Source organism: Chenopodium album, chromosome 6 (assembly GCF_948465745.1).
Source record: "Chenopodium album chromosome 6, dcCheAlbu1.1, whole genome shotgun sequence".
NCBI classification, from domain to species: domain Eukaryota; kingdom Viridiplantae; phylum Streptophyta; class Magnoliopsida; order Caryophyllales; family Amaranthaceae; genus Chenopodium; species Chenopodium album.
In genome coordinates this window covers 73,928,586-73,952,757 of record NC_137839.1, presented here as the reverse complement: position 1 = coordinate 73,952,757, position 24,172 = coordinate 73,928,586, and the positions used below count along the sequence as shown (strand labels likewise).

Here is a 24,172-nt window from a genome sequence, read left to right as displayed (position 1 = left end):
ATGGAGAGACGAGGTATCTTTTATTTGGATAAAAAATGAAGAAAGAAGGGAATTGGAGGGGAGAGAAATAGAGGGATTAAATTGTACTCGTAGGAAATTGATCTCTCTAACAATGGAGAGTTTAGGAAGGAAAACTCACCATTCTTCCCTCCCCTGCTCTTCTCCTCCCTCCCTTTCTTTGCCTTCTTCTTTCTTTATCCAAACATACTGTAAATGATTACGAGAAATTATCTGTTAATTCACTTTACTCTAACGGTGTGTTTGGATTGAAGGAAATCGAGGGAAAGGAAGGGAGAGATGAAGTATCTTTCATTTGGATAGAAAATGAGGAAGGGAGTGAATTGAAGGGGATGGAAATAAAAGGATTAAATTGTAGGAAATTGATCCCTCCAACAATGGAGAGATTTAGAAGGAAAACTCATCATTTTTCTCTCCCCTCTCTTTCCCTACCCTCCTCTTCTCCTCCCTCCCCTTCTTTTCCTTCCTTTTTCTTTATCCAAACAATCTGTAACTGTCTCACATATATGGTCGGTTTATTTAGACTTTTATGCAGTATCAATTTGAAAAGTAATAAAAACTAAGCATGTTTAGTCAACTTGAAGGAGAATTCGTAATTCGAGCCCTACCAATAACATTTACTTGATAGTAGGGAAATTACCTAACCCTGATCCCTCATTTTCTATCAAACGTTGACTTGTAAAGCTGAATTGACTTAACTTGTGAGAGGTTTCAATTTAATAGAGTTTTACATCTTACGGAATATTTTTTTAAAAAATGACAAATACTCGTAATAAATTATTAACAGAGGACACAAGTTGACAAAAGACACAAGCGGGGCCATGGGCCTATGCCCATTATTGCTGAGATATATAGTCCATAATTGAACTCGTACTCATTCAAAAATTAAAGAAATTTTCCATCCAAAAATATCTGCAAAAATTTCTCACAAAGTTTGTTCATCCCAAAAAAAAAAAAAAAATGGAGCACTCACATTCAAATGGTCACACAAAAAAGCTTCATGCAATACTAGTAACACTTCCACAACAAGGCCATGTAAACCCATTTGTACAACTAGCAATCAAGCTAGCATCCAAAGGCATCTCCGTAACATTCATCAATACCAACCACATTCACCACAAGATCACTCTCTCAAACGCTACCGCCGATGATGATATCTTTGTCGAGGCCCGTAGGCAGAGCCCTACGGACCTCGACATCGAGTACATGACCATTACGGACGGGTTACCTCTAGAGTTTGATCGATCGTTACACCACGACCAATGGGTCGGGGCTACTACTCATTGTTTCCCTGCTCATTTGGAAGTGGCTGTCACCAAGATCTTGGAATCTCGACCGCCTTCTTCTACTATTTGTTGCTTGATTGCTGATAGTTACTTTGTTTGGGCGTCTAAGTTGGCTCATAAGTTTGGTTTGTTTCATGTTTCTTTTTGGACTGAATCTGCTATGGTGCTTGATATCTACTTCAATCGTCATTTGCTTTTGGAAAATGGCCACATTGGTCCTGGTAAATTTTCTTTCACATCTACTATTTCTCTTTACTTGTATTTACTGCGTACTCGTTCTGTTCAGATTTAGTTGTTACATTGACATTTAGAAAGTAATATTTTGTATGTACGGATTATATCATTAGTTCATTACCCTTCGTTTAATCGTAAATGCATTAGATTGTATGTAAATGAATTAGTGTGATAGTTGAGGAAGATAGATCTAGTGATCCACCATCCATCCACTTACCTACCTACCTTGTGAAAGATGCATCTAGTCAATAAATGAACTTGAATACGACCGACTACCTAGTGAATTGTGAATGATGCACAATGTTTGTACAAGATTCTAAATTTGGTGGATTGTCCATTTAATGTTGTACTAGTAGTCTAGTCCATTTAACTTGGAATACTAAATTAGGGAATCTATGGATTTATGAGATGAGATTAAATTAAATTTGAAATTAGAGGTCATTAACAATGCAATTAGCATTAAATTGCCGGATGAAAATAGAACATTTTCCAAACATGGCATTTTCTTTGACCGAAAAGAAATTTTGTGAAAAGGAGGTTTATTCCATGAAGAAAAGAGCATATTCCTCAATAATGACATTGAAATTTCAACAAACTAAGGGCATGTTCTGACTGAGCTGAATTGAATTTATTAAAGCTGAACAAAACTAAATAATTTATGAGAGTAGGTAATTAAGAACTGAAATGAATTAAACTTATTGAAACTGAACTGAAAATAATTTGAACAGAACAGGCCCTAAAACATTGAAATTAAATTAAAATGAAAACTCTTTTTTTTTCGGAGGGCAGGGGAATCATACAAATACTCCATACTACATAATTACATTGTGTTAAAGATAAGAATGAAAAAAAAAAAATACTCCATATTACGTGTATATACTATATAGTCGCATTCTTCTTTTTCTTTTTACTTTCACCTTTTGTTTCTATTATTAAAGTGACTCACGTTTATACACAAGATAGATATATAGGAAATATACAATGTACTCTATTTATACTCTAATTGACCATAGTTGTTAACCTAAGTTACTTTTTCAATTAGGTTCAAGTTCACGTACGGATACAATAACCTATATGCCGGGAATAAGCTCACTCAAAAGGACGGATTTAACATCATATCTACAAGAAGAGGATTTGACGACCTTTCATCCACAATACAATTTAGCATCATTGGACGACACTAGAAAGGCTCATTTTATACTTGGTAACACGGTCCAAGAGTTAGAGGTCCAAACCATTTCGGCTATCCAACCACAAGTCCCATTTTATGCTATCGGGCCTCTATTCGCACCCGGGTTTACTAAAAGTCCGGTAGCCACTAGCCTATGGGCCGAGTCCGATTGCACACTTTGGTTAGACTCTAAACCTCCTGGCTCGGTATTGTACGTTTCATTTGGTAGCTATGCACATATTAATAAGGAAGAGCTAGAGGAAATAGCTAATGGAATTAAACTTAGTGGGGTCAACTTCCTTTGGGTTATCCGGCCCGATATGGTTAGTTCGGATGTCCCGGACCCACTTCCAGTTGGGTTTAGGGATGAGGTACGTGATCGAGGATTAATTGTTACGTGGACTTGTCAAAAGGCCGTGTTAGCTCATCGTTCAGTAGGAGGGTTTTTAACACATGGTGGATGGAATTCGACGTTAGAAAGTATATGGTGTGAAGTTCCACTATTGTGTTTCCCGTTATTGACCGATCAATTTACCAATCGTAAACTAATTGTGGACGATTGGAAAATTGGGTGTAACCTTTGTGAGGAGAAGCCCGTAAAAAGGGAGGAAGTGTTACAAAAAATTAAGGATTTAATTGGTGGATTAATGGGATTTGAACTCAATGAAAATGTCAAGGAAATTAGGCGACTATTAGAAGTCACAAAGGGATCTTCAGAGAAAAATGTTGATAGATTTATCAAGGAATTGACGAATGCAGCAGCTTTGAAGAAGAATGTTGGGTGAAATTATGAGCATTTGATTGTTATTTCTTGATTCATTTTCATGCAAAAAAAAATGGATTGAAAAAAATTAATTTTGGAGAAATTTTGAATCTTCTAGCTTTAATCTAAAAGTCTTTAGTAGGATAATATAATAATGACAAAGAATTGTACACAAATTTTCATTTGGTGGACGTGGTCCATAGTTGTATGATAAATTTATTTTTCTTGTTTGTTCATACGTAGTATTTGAATTAAGCATTATTCCATCTTATTGATAATTAAATTCAACTTGATAGTTTGTATTTACCAATGACCTTATTATTTGTGTCAAAATTACTCGTGCGTGCATGAGACCAATTACATTATTTGTGATAGAGAATATTCATATAATATTCTCATCCTAGATTTATGATATATTTTGAATAAGATTATATTTGATATCCGTACATATCCATCTTATGTTATCTAATATGATTAGGCAGGGTGAGAATTTTTGTATATGATCCCATGATCTCACCTAAGCTCTGATAATGTAAACTCCATATTATATAACATAAGATATGTACATTCTAAACCTAAAAATGAGAATATCTATTAATATTCTCTATCAATTTGCACCTTTTTACTAATTCTTTTATACTTTATCCACATTTTTCACCTTAACTTATCTTTTTCGAATATTACACTTTTTTCTTACACCCATTTATTTTCAAAATTTTCTTACTTTATACAAGAATTTACAACAATACTTGAGTTCGTTGAACTTTCAAAAGAACAATAAACACATGGAGTATAAAATTTATTTAAGCGTTTCATGCAGTACATATCTTTAATCAAACAAATGACAAATGAAATAAATTACTCTATACAAGTACTGTATAAATTAGAAGGAGAATCTACCATGTTCTCAAAAATAATAGAGTAATGAAAGGATTCCCAAACTAGAAAAAAAGAGAGAAAACCCTACATCGCTACCCTACAACCATTTCCACCGACTACAATCAATTAAATTGAGGTGGCTCCCACCAAGCAGGAGCACTACCAGTCCACCACATGAAATACGTGGTGCAGTAAATCATTAAAACAGCTCACGGATAGTGTCCCCTCAAAACTCAAAAGTACTCTAGGCTTTAAGTGTTTCAATTTACAGTGTGTTTTTTGTTTGGCTGATCAATCGTTGACACACATCAAAATAATAATCGGATAACTTCTAATTTAGTAATCTCTGATTCGACTGAGTAAAACCTGATCGATCGAGCTAAGTAACCCGATCAAGTAATTTCTAACTGATCGAGTAATTCCTGACCGACAGAGTATTAACCAAGTAACCTTCGACCAACTGGGCTAAGTAACCCCTAACCAAATAATCCTTGACTGACCGAGTAACTTTTAACCAGTTAACCTAACCGACTGAGTAACTCCGGGTACACTATCTGAGCAGCTACATATGAAACTTTGTGTTATATTTAAGTGATATATGGAATATATTTGTGAACGCGAAATCATCATATCATATAATCATATCATATCATATCATATCATATATAACTAATATATAAAGCTAAACTTTTAGCCAGGTGACGATACAACGACACTTGGTGTTCCAACTTTTTGCCAAGTGTCGTGCCACGTAGGATATAGTTATATAAAATTTAATTTGTAGCATAAAAAAGTTAGTTTAATTAGAATTTTATTTTCAATCAACTTTGGATAAAATTAGGATAAAATTATTAATTTAGAGTTTTATTTATTTTGATAAAGTACCAATATTGCATATGTACAAATTGAATTATACTTTATTCAAAAAATAATTAGATTATAACTCTGATAAATTATCATATAAATTTATTTTTTGTATCATAATATTTTTTTGGAGCGAAGGAATTAGTTCTAAATGTACCATATCCATGGTTTATAATATATTCTAATCAATTAAAATAATATACTTCAGAATCTAATATAATTTTATTACTGTGTGTAGACCTGTTAATCAGGTCGGGTCATGAGTCATTTCAGACAGGGTCAAGAAATGTTTTTCACTAATATTATTATTATTAGTCATTACATGTCTACAAGTTTAAATCGTTACAAAAATATGTCGATTCCTAACTAATTTTGTATCAATGATATATTTTAAAATTTGACATATAGATTAAAATATATCTTAAAATTTAATAAACAACCCGGGCATTGCACGGGCACAAAACTAGTAATAACTAATATAAAGCTAAACTTTTAGCCAGGCCACGAGACAGCGACACTTGACATTCCAACCTTTTGCCAAGTGTCGCGCCACGTTAGATATACTTAGATAGACTTCATAAGATAAATTAATTAGTTTAGATTTCTATTTTCAATCAAATTTGGATAGAATTTTAGAATAAAATTGTTAGTTGAGTATTTTATTTTCGATAAAATGCCAATATTTCATAGGTATAAATTGAATTTTATAAGTTTATTTAAAAAAAATTAGATTATAACTCTATTTCATATGTATAAATTGAATTATAATTTTATTCAAAAAAAATATTAAATTATAACTCTAAAAAAATATCAATATTATTATTATTAGTGTTTACATGCCTACTACATATATAGTTTAAATCGTTACAAAAGTACATCAATTCCTAAGTAATTTTGTATTGAAATATATTTTAAAATTTGAATATAGATTTAAAATTTATCTCAAAATTTAATAAACAACCCGGGCATCGCACGGGACACAAAACTAGTACTATTATATAAATCAATAATGTTTTTTTTTTTTTTTTTTTTTTTTTTTTTTTTTTTTTTTTTTTTTAATTTTATCAAAACCAAGTATAAAGTTAATTTGGAAATTATACATTAAGGTGATAAATTCTTACACAAGCAAGCTTTGTACAAATGTCAATGTAACAAAACTTTATTTTTATATAAATATTAATAAAAATTATATGAGTATTATAATAAATACTTATTTAATACTCTATAACATATTCTATGATAAAATATGTTTTTGGTATTTAATTAAAAATTTTGGGTTGATCTCAACAAATGATCTCATATTCTCATTAGCCCAATTTGGGAAAATTTTTTTTGTTAGTTTGGGCCAAAATCTTTGAACAAAGCCCAATGTTTATAAGGTTTAGACAAAAATATTTGGAGTAAAGCCCAGTTCAGCCAGCTATATAGACCGTTGACAACTACAGTGCTTGCAAAGTATATCAACTATCAAGACAAGTTTTATTGATTACTTGCGTAGTTGTCATATTCTAGAGCTAAAGGCCTACTGCTTGTTGCATTGTATTTATCCAAGGGCAGTGTTTTCAGCATTAGTGTTATCTGTATACTTGTATGCGACTACGGAGTATGTGAGAAGGAGATGTACCAAATAACTATACTTTTTCGTGTGAGGAAGGTTTCCTAATGTTATTTTTCTTACCTTTTAAAAAAAATACTCCGTATTAACTACTAACTCCGCCAGTGGGTTTCCCGCTGCCAGTCCCAAGCCTGGATAAAGGAGGAGGGTTACGGTAGGCCAGTGACAGCCAGTATAAAACTTCGTCACATCCCATGACATGAGCCAAACAGATATTTTCGTGGGGGCGTTCCCTACTCAGCGACGCGCTGCACTTCCTAGACCCGGGTGTAGTGATAAGTATGCAAGGGTTGCTAGGTCGTCGCCCAGAAGCGACGCGCCACATTGCCCGAGTGTGGTGTCAAATGAGCAAGGGCGTGCCATTGGGGCGTTCCCTACTGAGCGACGCGCTGCACTTCCCAGACCCGGGTGCAGTGATAAGTATGTAAGGGTTGCTAGGTCGTCGCCCAGAAGCGACGCGCCATATTGCCCAATTGTGGTGTCAAATAATCAAGGGCTTGGAGTTGGGATCAGGAGGGAGCGTGGGAGAAAAGAATTTAGTTTGCGGATTGGTTCTTGGAATGTGGGGTCTCTTACGGGAAAATCAGCAGAATTGGTAGAAGTAATGAAAAGACGACGCGTGAACATCATGTGCCTCCAAGAGACAAGATGGACAGGAGAAGGAGCTCGAGGCTTGGTTTTGGGGTATAAGGTATGGTATGTTGGGCAAGAAACGAGCCACAGAACAAGGAATGGTGGAGCTAGGAACGGAGTTGGTGTGGTTCTCGATGAGAGGTTGGCAAAAGAGGTGATCGAGGTCTATCGGAAGAACGATAGGTTGATAAGGCTGAAGTTGCTATGTGGCAAGGAGATTGTGAATGTTATCAGTGCTTATGCTCCCCAAGTGGGTTTAGATGCAGAAGAGAAACGACAATTTTGGGAGGACCTAGACGAGGTGGTGCAGGGTGTCCACCACTCAGAGAAGTTATATATTGGAGGGGATCTAAATGGGCACGTTGGGGCGAGCCGAGATGGCTATGAGAGTGTCCATGGAGGCTTTGGGTATGGGCAGAGGGACGCCGGTGGTGAAGCTATTATGGATTTTGCCCAATCATATGATTTAATTTTGGCTAATACTTGGTTTAAGAAGAGGGATTCACACTTGATAACTTTTCGGAATGGAGCAAATGCAACTCAAATAGACTTCCTGCTCACAAGGAGCATAGATAGACAAAGTTGCATAAACTGTAAGGTTATCCCAGGGGAGAGTGTGGTCACCCAACACCGGCTATTGGTAATGACTATTCGTCTGAAAGAGAAGGCGAAGAAAAAAGTTAGACAAGAAGAACCAAGGATAAGATGGTGGACCCTAAGGGATGCAAAAGCTAAGGTTTTTACAGAAAAGGTAATTGAAGAAGCGGATTGGGATGGAGAGGTGGATCCGGACAAGACTTGGTTACGAATGAAGAACTGTTTCCTAAGAGTGGCCAAAGAGGTCTTAGGGGAAGTAAGGGGAAGAACTTCGGTACAGAGAGATACTTCGTGGTGGAATGAAGAGGTGAAAGCAGTAATTAAGCAAAAAAGGGAATGCTATCAAGCCTTAGGAAAATGTAGGAGTGATGAAACCTTTGCAGCGTATAAGGAGGCTAAGAGTAAGGCAAAGGCAGCTGTTCGCCAAGCAAAAGAAAAGGCATATCAGGAGGTTTATGAAAAGCTTGATTCCAAGGAGGGAGAAAGGATCATTTATAAGATGGCAAAGAGAAGACAAGAGGCAAGGAAGGATATTGGCATGGTGAAGTGTGTCAAAGATAAGAACCAAATGGTCCTAGTGCAAGAGGAGGGCATCAAGGACAGGTGGAAGGGGTACTTCGATGAATTATTTAATGGAAGTAATGGAGTTGTGATAGGAGATACCTCTATGAGTGATGAAGAAATCAACATGGAGTATGTGCGAAGGATTAGGAGAGTAGAGGTGGAGATTGCACTGAGGAAGATGAAACCTAAGAAGGCGGTTGGCCCTGATGGGGTACCGATAGAGGTGTGGAGGTGTTTGGGTAAGATTGGTATTGATTGGTTAACAAACCTTTTCAACAAGATATGGACGGCTACAAGGATCCCACAAGATTGGAGGAAGAGCACCTTGGTCCCGGTTTATAAAAACAAAGGAGACGCTCAAGATTGTTCTAACTATCGAGGAATTAAGCTTATGAGCCATACTATGAAGTTGTGGGAAAGGGTGATTGAACAAAGGTTGAGGGCATGCACAAGCATTTCAGATAACCAATTTGGTTTTATGCCTGGGAGATCTACTATGGAGGCAATCCATTTGATAAGACAAATGATGGAGTTTTATAGGGTAAAGAAGAAAGATCTTCATATGGTCTTTATTGATTTAGAGAAGGCATATGACAAGGTGCCAAGAGAGATACTTTGGTGGGCAATGTTGAAGAAAGGTATCCCACGAAGGTATGTAGACCTAGTTAAGGATATGTATCGGGATGTGTCAACAAATGTGAGGACATGCGGAGGGTTGACAAAAGATTTCCCTATTACAATCGGATTGCATCAAGGGTCTGCATTAAGCCCTTTTCTTTTTGCAACGGTTCTAGATGAATTAACTAGACCAATTCAAGATGAGGTTCCATGGTGTATGCTGTTCGCAGATGATATCGTTTTGGTGGATAAGACTAAGGATGGGGTTAATGTCAAGTTGGAGCAATGGAGGCAAAGGTTGGAATCTAGAGGGTTTAAGCTAAGTCGGAGTAAGACTGAATATTTGGTATGTCGTTTTGGCACTCAGAGGGGGACAAGCAATGAAGTGGTGAGTTTGGATGGAAAGGATTTGACCATGAGTGAATGTTTTAAGTACCTAGGGTCGATCATCCAGAAGAATGGTGACATTGATCAAGACGTGACCCACAGGATTAAGTCAGGGTGGCTTAAATGGAGAGCGGCCACGGGAGTGTTATGCGACCGCAGCATTCCCTTAAAGTTGAAGGGAAAATTCTACAGGACTGCCATAAGACCAGTGTTGCTCTATGGTACAGAATGTTGGGCTTCTAAGAAAGAGCATATTAAAAAGATGGAGGTTACGGAAATGCGCATGTTAAGGTGGATGTGTGGAAACACTTTAAGAGATAGAATCAGAAATGAGGTTATTCGCAAGAAAGTAGGTGTGGCGGGCATTGTAGATAAATTAAGGGAAAATCGTCTGCGTTGGTTTGGACATGTAAGACGGAGACCCGAGGGTGCACCGGTGCGAAGAGTGGAAGAGTGGGACCATGGAGGGATTAAACGAGGAAGAGGGAGACCAAAGATGACTTGGTTGGAAGGAGTGAGGAAGGATATGAAGTGCATGGATTTACGTGAGGATGAAGTTTTGGATCGTAAGGGATGGAGGAGAAAGATTTATGTTGATGACTACACGGAATAATCAAATTTGGTTCATGTTAGCCGACCCCACTTTTGGGATTAAGGCTTTGATTGATTGATTGATTGACTCCGTATTAACTACTACGGAGTACCTCTTTTAAATGTTATGTGCAACTTTAGGGTATTATTTGTGAGATATAAAATATTCTAAAGTTGCACATAACATTTAACGGAGGTAGTATACGTGTTATTCATAAAGGCTCGATACCAGTTTGCAGTTCCACTCTACATATCATATCCTAGTGTGCTAATAAGATTTTACTCCGTATCAGTTGGACTGATAACAAAACTATCCTAAACTATACAGAGTACAAGTTAAGATACATGACTATTATAACTAGTAGGGTATATGACTATTTTTGTTTTTTTTTTTTTTGTAAGAATGCCCACCCGGTTCACCGTAACTTAGCTCCGACTCGGGTCTCACACTTGGCTTAAGGTAGGTGAGTCTCCCAATAAGAGTTATTGCATACGATGAGACTCAAACCCGAGACCTCCTTTAAGCGACATTAAGTTGCTTACCATTTGAGCCACAAGTAAAACTTGATTTTATAAGCTCTGGATGGCTAAAAGACTCATCTCAAACTTTTCACCTATTCCAAGTGAATGGAATTTCTCTGTTAACTACGCAAGAATTTGAATCAGTAGCATTTCTAGGCTGATTTTTAACTAAACCTCAGCTTAGTAATACGAAAGCAACCCAAATCAAGATACTCAACCTAAAAATAAAACCAAGTGAATGAACGACACCCTAGTTTAGTACTAGTAAGGCAAACCAAATCAAAGTACGATAACAAAAAATTAAACCTGATTTATCTCATTGTCATTCTCGCCTTCACACACCCCTAACCCCATCTCTCATGTCAAAATTAACTAAGTGATTTCCTAATTTTAAATTAACCCAACTTGAATTAATCGATTTTCCTACTCTATACCTGTTATAACCTATCCCAAATTGGCCCAACTCGACCCAACACATGAACCGAAAAATTTCCTACTAGGATTCAATACAACCCAATCTAAATGAACTTTACTCGTTGTCAATTTAACCAACTCATTTGTCATCTATTGATCAAAATTAAATTTAAACACATATCATCATCATATCAATATGCAGAAAAAAAAAAAAAAAAATTCAATCAGAAAATGAGGGATAATTTAAGTAGTTAGAGCTTTCCTTCATTTTGAAATAATGAAATCGATTCACATCAACCGCCATTATGGCTATCTAACCCCAAATAAATAATCCAAATCAATACACCACAAGACACTTTTCTATTGGATCATGACTTTTCAATCATAGTCCCAAAACCCAAAATCAAATGGACCTCATAATAACCAAATAATACCACAAACATGTAGGTTAGCCCAAGCCCCAATTTTATATTAATAAAAAAAAATTCCAATTATCCATAACACAAAATTAATTTAATTTTATTTTAATTTTTAAGTGGGGTAGCCTTATTTGGGCGTTAGTATTTCGTAAATTGTCAAATGCCAACAGAAAATGAGGATTCAAAGCTCTCTTCTTCCTTCAAACCCTCTCCTCTATCTCTCTATATATACTCTCCAATGTATTCTCCTTCGCATTTTCCGGCTAACTTTTTCTTCCTTCAGATCCCTAATTTCACCTTAAACCCTAGATTTTCCCTCTTTTTAGGGTTTTCTCTTCTCAATTTCTCCCCCAATTGCTTCGATTTCAATCTCAATTTCTCCCTGTTCTTGACTGTAATGTCATGGCGCAGCAGGTCCCGCAACCTCAACCTCAGCCGCAGCAGCAGTCGTCTTCGCGGCTCAATCGTCTCCTCACCTTGCTCGATACTGGGTCGACGCAGCAAACTCGGTTCGCAGCGGCGAGGCAAATCGGGGACATCGCTAGGTCGCACCCTCAGGAGCTGAATCCGTTGTTGCGGAAGGTGTCGCAGTGTTTGAGGAGTCGGAATTGGGATACGAGGGTTGCTGCGGCGAAGGCAATTGGGGCTATTGCGGAGAACTCGAAGCGGGTTTCGATCGAGCAGCTGGTTGATATTGCGGCGAAGAAGGTTTCCGATGCCGGGTTCGGGTGCCCTGAGTTGAAGCCCAAGAATGAGGCAAGTATTTCATCGTTTCGTAGTTTTGATATTAATAAAGTGTTGGAATTTGGGATTTTATTGGCTTCTGGGGGGCAGGAATATGATGTTAGTGATGATAATAATGCTAAGAATTCTAAAGAAAGATTGGCTAGACAAAAGAAGAATCTTCGTAGGAGATTGGGGCTTGATATGTGTGAACAGTTTATGGATGTTAGTGATATGATTAGGGATGAGGATCTTGTCATGTTTCCATCTTCGGAATCATCGAAAACTGTAGGTGATTATAGTAGGAAGAGAGGTGGGTATCGGGCGTTTCGGTCGCAGAGGCCGAGTGCCAGGGAATTGAATCTTTTGAAGAGGAAAGCCAAGGTTAATTCGAATGATGTTAGGTGTGGGGTGAATGTGGGGGTGCAGAAGGCGGGGGCTGTTTCGTCGGGTGGGTCTGAGGGGTTTGGAGGAGGTAGTGGTTCGGGGAAGGGATCGGTGGAGTCGGCTACTGATGATGATGGGGTGGAACTTGAGGAAGATGGGTATTGGCAGTTTCATGGGTATGTTGAACAGCTTCTTGTTGATATGTTTGATCCTGTTTGGGAGATTCGACATGGGAGTATTATGGCCTTGAGGGAGATTTTGACGTATCAGGGTGCTTATGCTGGGGTGTCTATGAATGACTCGGGCTCTCGGGGTGGTCAGGCAGTGGATAGTGCGAGTGAGAAAGTGAGTTTACCTGTGAAAAGGGAGAGAGAAATCGACTTGAATTTGGAAGTTCCAGAAGATGGGTCTATGGAGATTTTGAAAAGGGTGAAGCATGAAGGCATCGAACCATCTTCGGAGCATATGGGTGTGAAGGTTGAGCAAAATGGAGAAAATGCTTCTAGCCTGTTTGTAACTGAAGCTAATGTTGGTTCTGTAATAATGAAGTCTGAACCTGATGTTTTAGAGACAAAGAGTGTGAGTGAAGGTGGTGATTTGCATATGATAGATTCAATTGATGCTGCTGAGAAGAAGGAAGATGTGGTGGAAAGTCTTAGCACGAATCCTGAGCTGTTGAATTTGGTTGGATCAGCTAGGAATTCATGGCTTAGAAATTGTGAGTTTTTACAAGACTGTGCTATTTGCTTCCTTTGTGTGCTATCATTGGATCGTTTTGGAGATTATGTCTCAGATCAAGTTGTTGCTCCTGTGAGGGAAACATGTGCTCAGGCGTTAGGGGCTGTGCTCAAGTACATGGCCCCTGAATTAGTGCGTGAAACTATGAATATATTATTGCAAATGCAGGGGAGATCAGAATGGGAAATTCGCCATGGCAGCCTGTTGGGGATTAAATATCTGATTGCTGTACGGAGAGAGATGATGTCTGATCTGCTGGGGTTTGTTCTACCTGCTTGCAAAAGTGGACTGGAAGACCCTGATGATGATGTCAGAGCAGTTGCTGCTGATGCTCTTATACCCGCTGCATCTTCCATTGTTGCTAACATGAATCAGTTTCTGCATCCGATTGTAATGCTGTTGTGGGATATTTTGCTTGATTTAGATGATCTTAGCCCGTCTACCAGTAGTGTCATGAATCTTCTGGCAGAATTCTATACTCATGCAGGGTTGACTGGAAATATGCTTGATACGTTGATACTGCAGGGTCCTCAGGATCTTGATCTAAATGAAGATTTGTCATACAAAGATGATTTGGAGGTAACAGCAGCAAACGAAAACCCTTATATGTTATCAGCTCTGGCTCCACGCTTATGGCCATTTATGAGACATAGTATCTCATCAGTTCGATATTCAGCCATCAGAACGCTGGAAAGGCTGCTTGAAGCTCGATATAAAAGACACATCACTGAGCCTTCTGCTGATTCTTTTTGGCCTTCCTCAATTTTGGGTGACACCCTTCGAATTGTCTTCCAGAATTTGCTGCTGGAGTCCAATGAAGAAATTTTACAGTGCAGTGAGAGGGTGTGGAGGCTATTGCTTCATTGCCCTGTTATCGATCTAGTGACTGCTGCAAGTTCCCATATCTCCTCATGGTTGGAGTTGGCTACTACTCCTTATGGCTCCGAATTGGATGTTACAAAGATGTTCTGGCCTGTCGCCCCACCTCAGAAAGGAAGATTTGTCACTGCTGCAAAAATGCGGGCTGTGAAGGTGGACAGTTATGCTGGAAGAGGTGGTAATGTAGGGGCTGCAAAAGGGACCATTCTAGAGGACTCTGGAGATGCTTCTGCTTCCTCTGTCAAGATAGTTGTCGGTGCTGATTCGGAGAAGTCTGTGACTCGCACACGAGTAGTGGCTGCAGCAGCTTTGGGTATTCTTGCTTCAAAATGGCCAGAATCATCACTACACCATATAACTGATCCACTATGGAAAGATATATCCTCATCATCTGGTGTCCAGCGGCAGATATCTTCGATGGTTCTGATTGCTTGGTTTAAGGAGATGAAAAATAGGGATGTTTCACCAGCACAGGGAGTTAATTCTGCACTTTTTGAACAATTTAAGATTTGGCTGCTGGATTTGTTGGCCTGTACTGATCCTTCTTTGCCAACAAAAGATTCATCACTGCCTTATGCTGAGCTATCAAGAACATACTCCAAGATGCGCAGTGAAGCCAGTCACTTGCTCCAAGCTGTTGAGTCATGTGGAATGTTGAAGGATCTTTTGTCAACTACTAGTATTGACCTTGGAAAGTTGGGTATGGATGATGCAGTGGACTTTGCTCTGAAAGTTTTGCTGCCTAGCTGTGATAGCTCTGTTGAGAGTCCTGGAGAAAAGCTTGTTTTAGATGATGTAGAGTCTTCAAGACAACGTTTACTGACAACCACTGGCTATTTGAAGTGTGTGCAAAGCAATTTGCATGTTACTGTTTCTTCTTTGATTGCTGCTGCAATTGTATGGATTTCAGATCTTCCTAAAAGGCTTAATCCAATTATCTTGCCCCTGATGGCTTCTCTGAAAAGAGAACAAGAGGAAATACTGCAACAGAAGGCTGCTGAAGCTCTTGCTGAGCTTATCGATGATTGTATTGCACGTAAACCCAGTCCTAATGAAAAATTGGTCAAGAACGTTTGTAGTTTAACCTGCATGGACCCTTCGGAGACACCTCAAGCAGGGATCATAACATCAATGGAAGTCATTGAGGACCAGGAACTCCTTTTATGTAGAAGCATGAGTTCTAATCAGAGGTCTAGGGGCCGTTCAGTTGCTAGTGTTGAAGAGAGATCAAAGGTTGAAGGTTTCATCAGCAGGCGAGGAGCTGAACTTGCTCTTAAGCACATGTGTAAAAAGTTTGGGGCTTCCTTGTTTGACAAAATTCCCAAGTTATGGGATTGTCTTTCAGAAGTTCTTAAGCCCATTGATCTGCAAGGGGAAGTTTCTGCTGAAGAGAAAAAGATTACAGTAGCAATTGAATCAATCAGTGATCCTCAACTTTTGATAAATAACATACAAGTGGTACGCTCAATTGCCCCTTTGCTGGATGATGCATTAAAGCCAAAACTGCTCACTCTCCTCCCATGCATTTTCAGATGTGTTCGTCATTCACATGTTGCTGTTAGATTAGCCGCTTCCAGATGTATTACTACTATGGCAAAGTCCATGATAGTTAGTGTGATGGCATCTGTAGTTGAGAACGCTGTGCCTATGTTGGGTGATACTGCATCCGTTCCTGCCAGACAAGGAGCAGGTATGCTAATTGGTCTGCTTGTCCAAGGATTGGGAATGGAACTGGTCCCTTATGCTCCCTTGTTAGTTGTTCCTCTTCTTAGGTGCATGAGTGATTCTGATGCTTCGGTGAGGCAGAGTGTGACGCGGAGTTTTGCTGCATTGGTGCCTTTTCTTCCTTTGGCGCGCGGCCTTCCTCCGCCTGCTGGAATCAATGATAGCTTGTTACGAGACAAAGAGGATGCAAAATTCTTGGAGCAGCTACTTGATAATTCTAGCATCGATGACTATAAACTTTTTACCGAGTTAAAGGTAACCTTAAGGAGATACCAGCAGGAAGGCATTAATTGGTTAGCTTTCCTTAGACGTTTTAAATTGCATGGAATTTTATGCGATGATATGGGACTTGGTAAAACCCTACAAGCTTCTGCAATTGTTGCATCAGATATAGCCGAACATCGCCTGATAAATAATGGCAAAGAGCCTCTTCCCTCTTTGATTGTTTGCCCATCAACTCTTGTTGGTCATTGGGCATATGAGATTGAGAAGTTTATTGATCCTGCTGTTATCAGTACTCTTCAATATGCTGGCTCTGCTGAGGAACGTATTACCATTAGAAGTCTCTTCAACAAGCATAATGTTATCATAACTTCATATGATGTTGTGCGTAAAGATGTCGATTTTTTTGGGCAGCTTCAGTGGAATTATTGCATCTTGGATGAGGGGCATGTTATAAAAAATGCGAGGTCTAAGATTACTGCTGCTGTGAAACAGTTGAAAGCTCAAAATCGTCTTATACTCAGTGGAACTCCTATTCAAAATAACATTTTGGATCTGTGGTCTCTTTTTGATTTTTTGATGCCTGGTTTTCTTGGGTCTGATAGACAATTTCAAGCTTTATATGGAAAGCCCTTGTTGGCAGCAAGAGATCCAAAATGTTCTGCTAAGGATGCTGAAGCTGGTGCTTTAGCTATGGAGGCACTGCACAAGCAGGTGATGCCGTTCTTGCTCCGACGAACAAAAGATGAAGTATTATCTGATCTTCCAGAGAAAATCATTCAGGACAGATATTGTGACCTCAGCCCTGTCCAATTGAAACTATATGAGCAGTTTTCAGGCTCCCATGCTAAGAAGGAAATATCAAGTATTGTCAATCTGGATGACTCCAACAAAGAGGCTAAGGATGAAAAAGTTGCTCCTAAAGCATCATCACATATCTTCCAGGCACTTCAGTACCTGCTCAAACTTTGCAGTCATCCACTGCTAGTAGCTAGTGATGATGCAGTTGATTCACTGAAACATATTTTATCAGATCTCCTTCCTGGAAGTTCTGATGTCATCTCTGAACTCCATAGACTTCACCACTCTCCTAAATTGATTGCTCTTCAGGAGATCCTGGAAGAGTGTGGGATAGGTGTGGATGCATCAAATTCTGAAAGCATGATTAACTTTGGTCAGCATAGAGTTTTGATATTTGCTCAGCACAAGGCCTTGTTGGACATAATAGAAAGAGACTTGTTCCGTAACCATATGAGAAATGTGGCATATCTGCGCTTGGATGGATCCGTACATACAGAAAAGCGCTTTGATATAGTCAAAGCTTTTAATTCTGATCCTACAATTGATGTATTGCTGCTTACAACGCATGTTGGCGGGCTTGGTTTGAATTTAACATCAGCTGACACTCTTATCTTTATGGAGCATGACTGGAATCCAATGCGAGATCTCCAGGCAATGGATAGAGCACACAGGCTTGGTCAAAAGAAAGTAGTGAATGTTCATCGTCTCATCATGCGGGGAACTCTAGAAGAGAAAGTCATGAGCCTTCAGAAATTCAAAGTATCTGTTGCTAATTCTGTGATCAATGCAGACAATGCCAGCTTGAAAACAATGAACACAGATCAGCTCTTAGACCTTTTCACGCCTGCTGAAAACTCCAGAAAGGGTGGCTTAAAACTGAAGAACTCCGAGGGCAATTCAAATGAAAATAAAAAAGGATCTGGTAGTGGCAAAGGCTTGAAAGCCATTCTTAATGGTCTGGAAGAACTCTGGGATCAATCACAATACACAGAAGAATACAATCTTGACCAGTTTCTATCAAAGCTCAATGGTTGAGCATCAAAACTGGTGGAAATTTGTGTATATATTTTGTAAGTTCTGTAAATCCTTCTATTAATTGGCTTTGATCTCTTGCCTTTGGATTTTTCACATTTTCTTTTGAAAGCGATACAGCTGGATAAGCTTCTTCTTGTTCATTAAGAAGAGCTTCATTTTATCTGTATACTTCCTCCATTTCATTTTAGTTGATATGTGTTGACTTTGAACATTATTTACGTAAGTTACTTTTGACTTCATGCTGTGATGTATACTAGAGAAAATACATAGTCAATGGGGACTCTTATTATATTCGTCTCATTATATAGATTCCAAATATGAATTTTTATAATTTTTTCCGTATTGATCATTGAAGGTTTTAATGTTTGAAATTGTGTATTGACAAATGTGCCTAAAGAAATGTGTAGAAATTCCTTGTGGTTGTATGCTACTTTGCACCATTTTTCCGTGTTGTGTTAAAGTACAATATTGGGCAATCTAAAGGGAGTAGGAAGATAGAGGGGGGGGGGGGGGGTTGTTTATTTCACAGTATCGGGTAATCTAAAGCGAGGGATTGGGGGGGGGGGGGGGGGGCGGGCTTTGTAATTGTAGTCAATTTTAGTGATTAATTTCCAACTTGGAACATAAAACACCAACATCTTACTTGCTACACGACTATGGCATACTAAGGGTTCTGTTTTTCTGTCAGGTATACTGAGGGTCAAAACAGCTCCATCTTTTACAGAGTGCTTATCCTCCATTTGAGTAATTGTTGCCTGTCAGCTCTGCTGGTATGTTGTATCTAATATTTATCTGGTCAATTGTTATAAATACTGCTATTACCCAAATCTCTTTTCCTCTTTGCACACAAGATGTTACTTTGCTGTGGTAAAGGTTCTCAAACAAATCTGAGACTAGCTTTTGTGGGCTTAGATAGTTTTTTTGGACTACTAATGGGTGGGTGAATTTTATTTTATTTTATTTATTTATTTTTTTTCTGCAAAGTGGGGGGGGGGGGGGGGGGGGGAATCAATATGAACTAAGTGATGTTTTTGGTATAAATGAGAGCTGACCTCCTGCCAGTTTTGTGACTGGGTGAGAGAGATTTTTAAAACAGAGATTGTAGCATAACATTACTATGGCAACTAAATGTAAAATTTCCACTGCCCTATAGAATGTAGAGTATTATCTATTTAATTGGTAGCTTACTGTGTACAACTCATCACTTGCATTTGCGAGAGTTATAGAAACAGACATGCTTTACAAGCTTCAAAACCTTTTCAAATTATCATGAGCTGACATGTTGTTACCTTGTCGTTGTCAGGAATAGCACGTTTACAAGGCCAGGGTTTGTAGGTGCTTCAGGGAAGAACAACGGGAACAATTCAAGTAACAGAGGAGTGCGTATTCTGCCTGTTGCTCTTCCAAGGTACATATTGCAAAGAGCTTAGATTTAAAGGTTTCTGGTTACAGCTACCTTTATCCTAAGACTTTTCTTTGATGACTAGATGATTTGTGTTGAGTTGTTTGTGAAATAGCTGTAGCTGCCTGTCTGTACCTTTTCTCCTTTCTGTTGTCCCTGTTTCCCTCTTTCCAAGCTGCTTTTTCATGCAAATAAATGCTAATCTAATAGTCTATGTCCGCTAAAATATGTTTTTTCTTTTCAGTACACCTGCTTGGGCAAAATCATATAGATTGTAAGAGATGCCAGATGAAGGAGATGGAGGAAGCCACCATTTCAGGTAGGCACCATATCCACTTATTAAAAGATATATATATATAAAAAATCTACTTGGTTGTTAGTTATCCATTGTTACTTAATATTTATACCTTCATATCATATCTATTTGTGCTAAACAATCACTATATGCATTCATCTAATTTTTTTTGTCTTTTTCCTTAACATTCTGATCTGTCTGTTATTCCCTGTTGTATGCCCATTTGTTGGTGGGCAATTGAAAATATACCTCTTGAAGGAGTTAAATTTGTTGGAGAAATTTCTATATTTTTAGGTTTGGACCCTGAAAAGAAAATATTGGAACTTGTTTACCTAGATCAGTCAGTCAATCAAAGCCTTAATCCCATAAGTGGGGTCGGCTACATGAACCAAAAGTGATTATTCCGTATAGCCATCCACAAAACTCTTTCTCCACAAAAATTAAAACTTGTTTGCCTGCAGTTGTGTGTATAATCCTTCCAATTTTCCAACACATATTAATGCTGTCAGACTTCCAGCTTTCTATCTTAAGATGTCCTAGCATTCTATATAATAACTAATGTACAATTTACCCATGATCAGAGGGGGACTTCTAATCTTTTTTCTTTTTTCTTTTTTCTTTTTTTTTTTTTTTTGTTTTTGATCTAAAAGTTAATGCCATTAATTCTTAGGTATACTGGTTTTTGATTCTTTGGTTTTTGATCTAAAGTTGTTAGTATAATTCTTTTTGATTGTCACTTGCTTCTTTTCTGTTCTCAGGTTGATCTTTTGTGGTTAAAACAAGGTTGCCTCTCTTCTTATTGCTAAGAGGAACACAGCTGATGAGAGAATTGTTATCCAGTTTAACATTCAAATCGACAAGTGTAGTGGAAGTTGCCAAGAAGTGGTGAAGTTTGAAATCATCCATTTTTTTGGATCTGAATTCTGAAGCCCATGAACATGTGCAAATTTTGGAACAAGAAAACATGATTAACATGCAAATGAAGTAATGAAGCCTTTGAACTGATTATCTGGTGAAGAAAGTAGATGTCTGACCAATATTCAATTGATTTTTAGTTGGATTCCAAAGCATAGTTGGTTTTCTTGAGATATGTTGGATGTGATGTTTAGCTTTCTACTTCTATTAAATTAGAAAGGAGTCAAGGAGTCCTCCGCATATCTTCTTCCTTATGATCAAATCACACTATTCATAACTAGAAGTGTCTTATCTTGCTCTTTCCTGTAGCTTCAATTATCTTTTTATTCCAGCTAGCTTTCTCCCAAATTTTTAGCTGCTTTGCGTTTTGGTGAATGCTGTTTGCTGAATGCAATCAGTGTGCAGGTCTTTTCTGAAGCGTTTGTGGTATCAAAGATGTGATATATAAGTCATTGTAGTACCTTGCAATTTGCATTTACTTGCAAATTGAATGCTGTTAGAAATTCAGTTTTTATTTTTCAACAAGTTGATATGATTGTAACAAGTTGATTACGGTATTGATTTACCCCGAATATCAGACCAATTTTCAACAGTACAACCTGTTGCATACCACAGGAGACCGAAGCACTGATCCATATAGTTCTGTTTGTTCTGCCAAGTATATATGATTGTTCCAATTATGAAAAATGTTGGTTTTCTTCTCTCAAGCTGATGAATCAGTAGATTTTCTTTTGCAATTTAGTTTTGCTAATGTAAGTGGTTCTGTCACTTTGTGTAGTTTATAATTCAAGTTTTTTCTTATAGGTTGAAGAGTACAAGTTGCATATTCAGCTTAAGAACATTATGGAGATGCATCATTTTGTTTTGTATATCTTATTTTTCTGGTCTGGCACATATTTTTTGCAGAGAACTTGCAGTGAAGTTCAAGGGGTCTATTTTTCTTTTTTCTTTTTTAAAGAGATGAGACAGTAGCTTTTCATTGAGATAGAGAGACCGCGCCAAGTTTGGAGAGACCTGGTAGCCTTGGCAAGATTTTGACGCTTAGATTAGCTTAATACGGGTGTGGCGTGTGTGAGTACATTGTGGTTTGTGGATGCTAGAATACAAGCCATGTGAGAAGTCATTCCTTGGTATTTGTAGGGGGAGGTTTGATCATTGGAACTTCGCTGTACAAAATTTATTCAATGAGTACATTCTTTCACATTTCAGTCATATCTGTATGTAGTACTGCACTACTTTCATCGGCTGCTTTATTTGATTATTTCAGCAGAATATTATTCATTCTGAGCCTTCGATTTTTGGTGTATGTGCTCTTCATATATTCAATGATCGATTGTTTGTGATGGACATTTAGTGAATTGTTGGGTGCTTATTGTTCCGGTGGGAAGTTTTTGTCCGACAGAACCCCTAAGCTTATAGGGAGGGGTTGTCTTAAGGTCTGTTCTCTTCAGCTTAATTTTAGCTCCAATCAAATCAGTTCAATTCAGCTCCTAATTTCCTTCTCTCATAAACAATTCATTTCAGCTCGATCTATTCAGTTTAGTTCAGCTCAGCTCAGTTCGTTAAATCACAGGCCCTTAGTGCGTTACTGATAGGGGCCATTTAGTTGAATGCACAAGAAGTTTAGCACTTTTGTTGGATTTTATTCCTACATAGCTCTACTTACCTTTGTGAAGTAATCTATAGAACTTGAGGCTATGTTCATGTCAACCAAACATTTCGTTAAGCTTTCACTTTCTCAGAAGTGTAAATCTCACATTCTCGGAGAAACATTTACACAACTTGAAGCTGAAAGACTATGTCTTTTAAAATCAAAACAAAGTAAAATCTCAGGTGACTTATATTGAATTTATGAGTTTACATAAATGACCGAAAGTTATATTTTATCATTAATTATCTCACTTTTTTTATTTAATATTATTAATTATTTCACTTTAATTATCCCTTTTTATATCACATTTTTGTTTTTTTTTTTTCCTTCTATTTAATTCATGAAGTCACTATTGGATGTTATTAATTAAAATTCATTTGAGAATGTAGGAGATGGAGGGATGGTTAGTCCCTCCATCTCCCCCCGTTTGATGGGGTTCGAACCTCATCCCCCCTTTTGTGATAGGAGGGGGCTCCTCGCTATGCATTTATTTAAGCAAAAGTTAGTGAGCGCCCCCGGGGCGTTAGATAAGAGAATTAAAGTGTAAATATTAGAGTAAATTAATATTAATTATACCGAACGACGCATGATTTTGTCATGAATTCCTAATTTAATACCATTTCAACCAATATAATTTATCCTTATCTAACGCCCCGGAGCGCTCGTTAGCAAGATCGATTTATTTGAAGCTAGTAAAATGTATGCATTTAATGTTGTGAATAAAACAAACATGTACTGATTTCATTTTTATTTTTAGGAAAACCCCAAGTAAAATCATTAATAAAGGGACAAGCAAAACATGTAAATTAATACGAGTACTGTAGTAGACAAATGAGTAATTATGAAATAATTGTAAAATTTAGTATTACGACCAAAATTATTTCCTCATGATGTCCTTTAACTACATAAACAAACAAGCATTTAGGTTTAAGAAAACCTTCATATTTTATGTATAACTATGAAAAATGATGGGATGCATCATTAGTACAAAATCACATGATTAACTAAATAGACCGTTAAGTATATAGCCAAATATCTTAGTTGGAGTGGTATGGCCGTATGGCATAGTGTACTAAAAACCATTAAAAAAATACCCACTATGAATCTATGATTAACAACATTAATGCTTCCAAAATTTATATTAACGTTGATTATTCAAATTTTACAAAGTATTAGTACCATATAATATACAATTATACCGTATTAGGAATAGTACAAATGATAATTTAACGTCAAATTAATTTAAACCTCTCACTTTCCCCCGTTTTATTACTTCGTATGGGACCCACACCTAACCTAAAAGGTTGACGTTTAACTACCAGTCTACCACGCTCGCATAAGTCGTAAATTTTTGATGAAGTGTTCTTTTCTTTGCAAGTAAATGAAAATCCCACGTATATGGCCAAATGGCCCCTAATCTTTTTAACTATTCCTTCGTATGTATGTTCGAGAAATACGGGTCCCCCAGTTTCATAGTTGGAGTATCCATCATATCTATTGTGAATTTGGGAGATAACCACATATGCCAATAGGAGGAGTAACCCCTTAGCTGGTGACACTTGAGAGGTTTATTCTTCAACACTCCCCCTCACATGTAAGGTCCCTTTAACTCAAGGATCACTTGATCCAATTCAATTTGGCCCAGAATACTTAATGTCATTAAAGGTCCCAAACTTTGGGCCTGGCAATATACTCAAACCATTAGAGGTCCCATATCGTGGGCTTGGCTCTGATACCATATCAAACGCGGGTCTGGGCCGCACCCGCAAACCAAGAGAGAGATTCCATTTCACAAGTCCAAGGAGGTTCCATCCCAAAACCATA

The 24,172-nt window shown here is 37.8% G+C and overlaps 1 protein-coding gene and 1 pseudogene across 3 annotated transcripts; both read left to right on the top strand.

Annotated features, from left to right (window-relative positions):
• Positions 1-926: 926 nt before the first annotated feature.
• On the top strand, positions 927-3,706 carry LOC145636296 (UDP-glycosyltransferase 86A1-like). Its single transcript, XM_081687816.1, has 2 exons — positions 927-1,525; positions 2,581-3,706. The coding sequence occupies exons 1-2, from the start codon at positions 979-981 to the stop codon at positions 3,492-3,494; spliced, it is 1,461 nt and encodes a 486-aa protein (XP_081543942.1). The 5' UTR covers positions 927-978; the 3' UTR covers positions 3,495-3,706.
• Positions 3,707-11,700: 7,994 nt separating this feature from the next.
• On the top strand, positions 11,701-21,222 carry LOC145636295 (TATA-binding protein-associated factor BTAF1 pseudogene; annotated as a pseudogene). 2 transcript variants are annotated; one of them, XR_014114093.1, is made up of 5 exons: positions 11,701-18,120; positions 18,774-18,855; positions 19,389-19,493; positions 19,732-19,806; positions 20,541-21,222. The product of XR_014114093.1 is annotated as a TATA-binding protein-associated factor BTAF1 pseudogene, transcript variant X1 (transcript). The 2 variants fall into 2 exon arrangements; XR_014114094.1 differs by lacking the exon at positions 18,774-18,855.
• Positions 21,223-24,172: the final 2,950 nt, after the last annotated feature.

Coding starts and splice junctions, on each gene's coding strand:
- LOC145636296 (XM_081687816.1), top strand. CDS start 979: ATGGAGCACTCACATTCAAATGGTCACACAAAAAAGCTTCATGCAATA. Junction 1,526..2,580: donor AAATGGCCACATTGGTCCTG/GTAAATTTTCTT, acceptor TTTTTCAATTAG/GTTCAAGTTCACGTACGGAT.